This window comes from Cylas formicarius, unplaced genomic scaffold, assembly GCF_029955315.1.
Source record: "Cylas formicarius isolate icCylForm1 unplaced genomic scaffold, icCylForm1.1 PGA_scaffold_12__32_contigs__length_19106922, whole genome shotgun sequence".
In the NCBI taxonomy this organism is placed as follows: Eukaryota; Metazoa; Arthropoda; class Insecta; order Coleoptera; family Brentidae; genus Cylas; species Cylas formicarius.
In genome coordinates this window covers 12,725,884-12,735,406 of record NW_026844225.1, presented here as the reverse complement: position 1 = coordinate 12,735,406, position 9,523 = coordinate 12,725,884, and the positions used below count along the sequence as shown (strand labels likewise).

The window sequence follows — 9,523 nt, the reverse complement described above, 5'->3', positions numbered from 1 at the left end:
TTTATCTGACTTTAATATTTGTTAACAATTCAAAATAATGTCCCTTATAAGTCTCAAACTCCCTTTAAGTAACAGATGATGACAGTTCCTTACCTTTTATAAAATGTCCACCATTATTCTTCGAGACTTTTCAATCCAGATAACAAAAACTAGTCAAATTTTTCAAAAACTATTCGTCTAGTTCTATTTTTAAGAGGCATTCTAAAATCCAATCTAATAAACGATCATTGGGGTGTTTACTTTAAAAATGAGCTGACTTAGTTGGAATATACTGTCATTTCTATTCGTTGAATGCAATTAGTAAGAGATGTATAGATTTTTTAACTGATCCGCGTACGGTTAAGTATAGCAAAGTTCACATACAGCGAAAACTTGAGCACTGCTGGTCTATTCGCGGCGATACTTGGAGCAAGCACACATTAGTCTTAATCCTGTTTCGCGTTGTTCACCACCTACAGTTGTGAGTGACACTTAGAAACTTGGGCCCAGTCGAAATTAAGTGGTAAGTCATTTGAAACGTCCACAGCATCGATTATATTATTTTACTGTTTAGAACTGCAGCAACCCAAACGTCTGAAGATGAACAGGACCGAAATTGAAGAAATGTACAAACTTTGCGACATGGATCTACACATTGCGGAATCCTACGATGGTGAGTAATATATTTTTTTTATAATGGTTATTTGTCTTTTACTAAATGCTTGCTTTGTCGAATTAGTAGAATATTTTTTTGCACTGAATGTGAATGGGGAATGAGTTGAAAATTAAATTTATTTAAATTGATTTAAAAAAACAGAACACATGATGATTTTGTTTCGAATGCGACGAAACAGTCGACTAAATTTCGCAGACGGAAAATTTAAGATTTCGACTTCAATTTTTATATATTTTAAATGCGAAAAAAATTTCGAAAATCCACTGCATGTATTGGGCTATAAGCTCAGTAGCAACTAAAAATTAACATTTCACTGGATCATCGCGAATTGCACATGGGGAAATTTTTATTTTTATTTATTTTTTTAATTAATAATTTATTTTGGGATAACCAGTACTATTTGTCAATTCTTTAAAATAATCTTTAACATAAAATCTGGTTGGTATACGAATATTTTTTTGGTATTTTATATGCATCGCTCAAGTCTGTGTATTAGAACTAGAAAAAAGTGTCCTGATTTTTGATATCTATACCAGTTTTTAAGAACAATAATTTTTTTCAGATTAAACATTGTGGCTGATAATTTTATTTAATTTCAATTCTTAATTAATTATTAATTATTAAAAAGTTGTACGCTTTGAATACCTGCTATAGCCTGAGTCAATCGAGAAATAAACAAAAAGTTATGTAAAAAAAATCTCCGCGCCCATGGATCATATCAAGCTCTTTTTTGTAAAAATTTATCAAAAAATATCAGCTATTACCTCCAGTTATCTGGGTTTCGATCGTATCATTTTCGGATTAGTTATTCTATTTATTTAATATAATGAAAAATGGTTTAATAAACAATTTAAAATTTTCATTTTTTGATATTATTAGAATACATCTTGACTACGATTTGGGCACACGCACATCGTCGTAAGACTTTCGGATCATTTCAAATAAACAATTTAAAAAAAACAAAAAAATTATTAACGAATTAATTGTGAGAAAAATAATGAATATTTTTCCTTGAAATAATCAGGGCTTCTTTTATAAACGAAGAGGCTTTCGTTGCTGAGGTAAAAATCTTGTTCAGTATGTGCTGCTATTTTTGCTATAACTTTTTCGTTCACAATTAAATTAGAACCGATATGAAATATAAAGTATATGATAAAGGCACGGTGTTGCCGAAACAGCTGTCATAAACCAAACTGTGAAAATCTGAACATTTTTCGGTCTAATTTAATTGTGCACAAAAAAGTTATAGCAAAAAAAAACACTAGCAGAATATCCTGAATAAGAAAAAAGACCAATATTTTCACAGTTATTTCTTGGTGTATGGCAGCTGTGCCTTTATCAAATATCAGTATTTGCCTGTCATCAACCAAGAAATAACTGTGAAAGTCTGAACATTTTTTGTAAGTAAGTGTAAGTAAAAGCGACCTCAGTTCAACTTTTTTGTTTATTAACCGATTCGCCCGAATCGAAGCTTATTTTGTGAATCTGAACCAGTACCTCAAATACTAATTTGATTGAATTATGGGGAACCCGTAATAACCTCCTGTATGTAACTTCTGCAAAACGAATTAAATTCTTTTGTGATTGCAGCGTCATGTCCAATTTTGGTAAATTTAAAAATTTGTACTATATTTTTTTAAATATCGCGCGCACCCTGTACAATACAAAAAATATAGCTCTTGACTGGGCCTACACTAATGTTTATATCCAATTGCCTGCTTTTTAAGAGTTTTCATTAAGGACTAGTAATTTACCCCACAAAAAATGCAGGGACTAGTTTTTTTGCCCATAACCGCCATTAACGCCGGTAATTCATTTTTTTTTCGCGATTTTGGACTATTTTTTGGACCTTGCTATGAAACACGATAAGTGTCCGAAATTTTAAGCAATCGACTTGATATTTGGCACATATATGCAGCTTTGCCCCGTGACGGAACCTATTGAGAATGGGGGGCTGGGGGGTCGGGAAGTATTCTAAAAAAATTAAAAATCGCGTGTGCAAGGGTCTACAAAAAGCTTTTTTTTTTAATGTTTGAATTTTTTTTTGGTAATTTTAGCTTCCAGAAAAATATGTTTTCCTCCATAATTGTTCATCCGATTGCCAAAATTATTTAACCCGCAGACGCAGAAGATCCAGTGCAATAACATTTATTTCGGCCATTTTTTCGATTATATACAGGGTTTTCAAATTATAGGCAAAAATCTAAAAGACCTAGAAAATTGTTCTTTTACAGAGTAAATTATTAGTCGCAAATCAAAAATCCTCAAAAATATGGCTAATTGGTTCAAGCATTGTCATAGGCCGCATCAAAAGTTACAATTTTTGTATTTGCAGTTTTCGTCTATCATATACGCTGCTCGGGATATTTGAAAAAATCCATATTGAAATCGTTATTTCGGGGGCTGTCAAAACGCGATGACGTCATTGATTATTACGGCGCACTGCATAGTTTCAGAAAAAACTTATTTTCTCGAAAACCATTTACTATTTTCAAAAAATTCTTGAACCAGGAAACATGGAAAATCCAGGGCTCTACTTCGAATAATGATTGTATCATATACAGGGTGTGTCGTTTATGGGCAAAAAATCTAATTTATCCTAAAAATTTCCGTTTTTGTGGGTAAATTATTGGCGATAAATGAAAAACCGTTAAAGATGGGATAATTTTATTTGAACAGTATCATGAAGCGTGTGTGTCGTGAGAGAGTTTCAGGTTTCGTCTATTATACGGGGCGCGAGATATTTGAAAAAATATCCTTCGACAACGCTATTATTTGTGCAAATTTTAATAATTGCCGATGTTTGCTGTAACTTTGGAGTTCGACGAGATGTGAAGGACATTTTATACATTTTATTTTTATACATCGATTTTGCGAAAGTTCCATTGTGGTCCGCAGGGGCACGATAGAAAAACAAGGCGTCCCTTTACCGCACGAACTCGCGAAGTTCTTTCCTTTTAAAATCAAAAGCTGCTTCGCGCTACGCGCTACGAACTTGGCCCGCCCAGTGAGGATTTTCCGAAAGCAATCTTGTTTCATATCGATTCATTTTATATTTATATCTAAAATTTTTTTGGACGTGTTTAATATTATGGATAAATTTTTCCTCCTGAAGAGATTTGGGATCAACAGAGTTTAAATGTATATGTAATATTTTTAATTTTTATTAATCTTTAGTAATGTAGAAATAAAAAAAAGTAATTCTCGATATACAACCACGTATAATAAAAAATAAAACGCACCATCATTTAACCTCCGAAAACGTTTCATAATTTTTGGTGCAGTTTAGTAATACGATTGCAACAGTTCTTCCTAACAAACGTTTTCTTATTCTAGGTGACCAAATCGCACCATCGACTTCCAGTAAGAAAGTTTTAAACATTGAGCAACATTCGGCTATAGTTGAAAGAGTCATCGATAGCGAGGACGAGTTCGCTTCGCTTGAATCCGAAAAGCTTTCATATGAAAAAGTGTCCATTGAATCAGAATATGTGTCAGACAATTCGACACATTTTGAGCTTTGTCCCGTATCGGAAGTTCACAAGGTTAACCCTCCCGTAGTAGAGGTGACCGTCATAGAATGCGTTTCCGATAATCAACAGCCTGAAGACGTGGTTGTGGAAGAGAAGAAAGACGAAGAGTTCGTCACAGTTTCGTCCAAAGAATACGATGAATCGATTTACGAATTTCCCGAAGAGGGTAAAAATGTCAATGTCAAATACGCCCTTGTTTTGCCTGACCACGTCTACGACGTTCCCAGAAAAAGATGCGGACAAACTCCTGTTCCTGTGCATGGACAAACTGGCGGGTCAATGGAAATGACCGAATACAACGCGAGATTAAAGAGATTGGAGAGGACTGATGCAGATGTGGAAGAACAGTCGAGAATCAGATACTGGAATTTCCTTTGGGGTTTGCTGTGCGTTATTATTATTCTGGCGCTTATTGCCTACGTCTACGTAATGATCCATATAATAGTCAAAGCTGGTCGTCGCTACGACGAGCTTTTCAAACCGCAGCCTAATTTTTAAAGCCATCGGGATAGTTCGCCGAGCTTAACACTAACACATGCTTTCGCGTCACGTTTTTGAATTAATTTTTGACTTTTATTCATATTTACTTACACCAATGTAAATGTTTTTGTCATTAACCTTATAAGTTTTGTTCAATAATTTCATAAATTTTTGGTCGCTTCTGTGTTATAAAATAATTTCATTAAAAAATCTCAAAAAAACATCTGACTATTCACCAAAACTCCAGTAATTTATTCAAAGTTAGTTCCAAAAGTTTAGGTACAATATTTATCTAAAATTCCATCGATTTTTTTGTAATCCAGAATTTTCCGGTAATTCTAAAATTCAGTTGCTTTGTATTGCTTATTTGATGTAATCTTTAGTTAAGGCTATTTTTAAAATTCGTATATTGTATCCCCTATTTTATAAGTTTAATTGCATAAATTTTGTTTGAAAGAATACTGTCAAAATTCGAATAGTTCGCTACGATTATTTATCTAATGTAATTTTAAGGCCTTTATTGAAAATATTACAATAATGCCAGTACTTTCTAGATAAAAAAAACTTCGCCAAAAATTGTGCCAAAAAGCCCGAACATTTATTCTTAGATGTATATTCACTATTTTTGTAATGTGTTTTCGTAAATAAAATGTTTAACCCAATTCGGAAGTTTTTTTTCCGCACCCTTTTGGCTGAGCAAATATCGCGATTCAATTTTGGGGATATTTATAGGGAAAACAAATCTTGAATAAGATATGTTTATACAGTGTCAAAGTGGATCTTTTGTCATCTATTCAATTATACGAGAGTATTTTTTATCTTTTAATTTTCATTTGTGGAATTGTTGAGGCGTAGGCGCTTAAAACAAAATTTGATTGTATTACACCAGATATAAATTACCTGTTAAAAAAACATCAATTAATTACTTTTGTGAAAAATACAAAACAATTTTAATTTTTTGACAAAATCTGATCTTTATAGACTTTTTATATATTATATAATTATTTATGTAATTAAAAGTAAAGGGGGTCTTTACGTATAAATTCCTGGATGTGATTATGAATAAAAATTTAATAAAAAATTAAATAAAATAAAAAAACTTTTAAACCTGACCGTTTTTAATAACCAATGTTAGATGTTTTATATAATAAATGAATTTTATAGATTTTCTACAGTCAATTACTGTCGTTTTTATTAAGGTGATTTAATAAATATTATTATTTCGTATAACAATTTGTTCAATGGAATTGTAAAGCTATTTTCGCAATTTGTAAGGGGATATTTGTGTGAGTAATTTTTTTTCTCCATGTTCTAGCATACCAAATTCGGCAATTATTAGGCGTGCTCAAATTGTCAGTTTCAAAGCCACCGTTTTGGGAGCAATGGGATGTTTTCGGTAGATTTTTGGTCATATTTCTGTGAGCCTTGACCAATCTCGTTAGCTGACTTTATACGAACGGTTTAAACAGCAGCTTTTAGTTTTAAAAATACCATTAAGTTTTAAAAAAAGTTTAAAAAAAACTTACTTATATTTCAAATATTCATTCAGTTAATACCCCCATAAGAATTTGGCTGCTGTCCCTAAACACAATTCAATCACCTCATTGGCAAATTTTAAACAAAAATATAGACAAATTTTTCATAACAGAGGCGGCACCTAAAATGTAGAATTTTTTTTATGTTTCTGTTACATGTTAAATATTTCTATCTATTTTTTGAAATTAGCTAGCATTTCGCTCAATATTATTATTTTTTTGTTCTATTAGTACATTTTCTTTTTTTTGCTTTCCTTTTTTATTTGTTTGACTTATTCGATTGTAACTAATTTTAATCAGAATTGTATATCAGGGACTGGTTTGGTTTAAGTTTAGGGGTTGCATAATAGCAACGATGTTGAATGTCCCTTCCAAGTAATAATATTCTGCTATATATTTTATCAAAACGAATTAGGACTGTTTATTATTATTATCATTATAATTAATATTATTATCCGTCTCAGATTTATGTGCTTTGCAGGTAATGGTGTGTGTAGAGAGGAGCTTCCCCCTATCCCACTTCACCTAAGCTCACAAATTTTCGAACAATGTGACATGTTTGGAGTATTATAGCTTTTTGTGATGCATCAAGGATGTTATACTACATGTCTGGTTTTTCTTGAAATTTTTTGTATCGATGCCCTCCGTTGACATAACCAATGGACATATGGCTTTAGCTGGATAGCCAGGTCTTCACATTTTCAAATTTTCTCAGCTTCCGTAGATCTCCAAGTGTGTAACAAGAAGGCTGTGATTCTGTTGCCAGTTTTTGTTACATAGCTATATAGCCCGTATGACGGCTAAAACTTTTGAATTTAAAGTTTTCTCATACTGTACAGGGTGATCGGGATATTCCGTACTATATTCAAAAAGTGACCCAAATATGTAGCTATCGATTTTAAATTTGGCAAGGAAGTAAAAGTCCATACTCACATCTAAACAGCAGAATTTGAGCGTAATCAAGTGTCACCAACTATATTTTTAAAAATTTTGAAAAATTTTCTTCGAATATTTTGGTTTCCAGAAAAACATGATTTTCTCAAAAACTATTCAACCGATCAGAAAAATTTTAGAATTAGGAAATGCGGGAGATCGAGGGCTATGACTTTTATTTCAGACATTTTTTCGATTGTATAGAGGGTTTTTCAATTATGGACAAAAATCTAAAAGACCATGAAAATCGTTCTTTTCGTTATTAAATTATTAGCCGTAAATGAAAATTCGTGAAACATATGGCCAATTGGTTTGAACAGTGTAATAAGCCACATCGATAGCTACAATTTTTGTGTTTACGGTTTTCGTCTGTCGTATATGCTGTTCGAGATATTTGAAAAAATCCATATGAAAATCACTATTCTACTTACCTACCACTTACTCTATTGGAAAAAATCATACAACGGGAAACGTAGGAGATTCACAGCTATCACACTTATTCCGAACATTGTTTGAATTATATACAGGGTGTGTCGATTATTGGCAGAAAATATAAAAGTTTATTAAAATTTCCGTTTTTGTGGGTAATTTATTGGCGATAAATGAAAAACTGCTAAAGATGGGATAATTTCATTTGAACAGTATCGTAAACTGTGTCGAGAGTTAAATTACATCGATTTTGCGAACGTTCCATAGTGGTCCGCAGGAGCACGATAGAAAAACAATGCGTCCCTCTAGGACAAGAAAAATCGAAGCACCTTCTTTAAAAAAAAAAAGCTTATTGCGATGATGATGATTTTTCGAAAGCAATCTTGTTTTGCATTGCTAACATAACGCCCTCAGTTTCAAGATAAAGATAACCCTTATAAAGCTATTATAGTAATGTTTTGCCGATGAATGCTTCGTCTAGTGTTAGTGCTTTTTCCTTCCAAGTTTCTATTTCCTGATGTAGTATTGTATCGGTTACTACTGGCACACCTAAGTTGAGTGCTGTGAAGTTTTTATCAGCATTTCTTATAGACTGGATGATACCTGACCTGGTTTCTGCAAATTTTGCTTATATTTAGAAGCCCTGCCACCTTCTTTTTTATGGATATAAAGCCGTGATGTTGATGAGTTGGGGTGTAAATATCCGAATTTTGCTTAACATTATTATTATTATTTAATAGATACCTCAGTCATCGCTAGATGTGGCTCCTTCCCCGTTTCGGCATTGGCTGCAAGAAGACAGGTGGGTAAGTTTTAGGTTATTTTGAACATGTTTAGATGTTTAGTTGTGGGGGTCGTTAAGTACGCGTCTGACAATTCCGCTGGTTTCAATGAGAGTTATTTTTTGTAGTTGGTGGTATATCTGTTCTCTGAACTAATTTTAGAGACCTGGTTTCTGGAAATTTTGCTTATATTTAGAAGCCCCCTGCCAGTTTATTCTCTAGGGATATAAAGTCGAGATGTTATGATTATTATTATTATTTTAGTCACTGACTTATAAACTTGTGATGAAAATGTCGTCCAATATTGTTAAATCTTGGTTTCCATTTCTCGTTTCCATTAAGGAGACGTTATTTCAAACGGCTGTCTTTCAAACGCTGAAACAGGCATTAATACGTTATCTAAAATTTATGTATGAGGTTTCCTGGTCGGCACAAACCGGGCGATATCGAAATTGAAATGTGTTGACACTGATTCCTGTTTACTTCAGCAGCTACTTTACCAACGAAACTATTAGTATAATTTCCTAGTTAATATGTAAAACGGCCATGCATCACTGGGGGTTGCAATAATGTACAACGTTCGTCGGTTCGAAATTAAATGCACGATTAAATGCTAGATTTTGGCATAATTAAGTTAGCTTATTAACCGAGTAGGTCGACGGTCGTGGCTAGCCACGCACATAAATTATTACAAACCGCGTCGGTAATCACGAAATTACAGCCCTAATATTGACTGTTAAATTTATGACGAAATATATCTTCGGTAAGAAGAGTCCCAGAATGACTTCGCTTAAAATATTGTTTTATAGGTACTTAAAACTGACCGTTCATATTAGCAAATTTTACTCTATACCATTGTTGGAAATTACGTTTCACTTTGACATTTTGCATTAAAATAATTTTTGATTTATATAACGCAAATTTGGGCAAAACTTTCCATTCAAACAAGGAAAAAATGTATGCCGAACGCATCGTTCGGAACTATGCCAATAGGAACTCTCGGAATGTAATAACACTGTTATATTTTATAGTGACACACAATATATTATTTGTAACAATTTCATTTAAAAAAAACCTCACCAGTGGTTCCCTTTTTTTCTCTTCATTTAAAATATATATCTTGATACCACTATTTTCAGCTAGCGGAAATTAAGCAATTTAATTAATCAATATGTA

General features: G+C 32.7%; 1 protein-coding gene across 1 annotated transcript; it reads left to right on the top strand.

Moving 5' to 3' along the window:
* Positions 1 to 407: 407 nt before the first annotated feature.
* On the top strand, positions 408 to 4,686 carry LOC132695776 (uncharacterized). Its single transcript, XM_060660233.1, has 3 exons — positions 408 to 502; positions 554 to 652; positions 3,992 to 4,686. The coding sequence occupies exons 2-3, from the start codon at positions 580 to 582 to the stop codon at positions 4,684 to 4,686; spliced, it is 768 nt and encodes a 255-aa protein (XP_060516216.1). The 5' UTR covers positions 408 to 502; positions 554 to 579.
* The last annotated feature ends 4,837 nt before the right edge of the window (positions 4,687 to 9,523 follow it).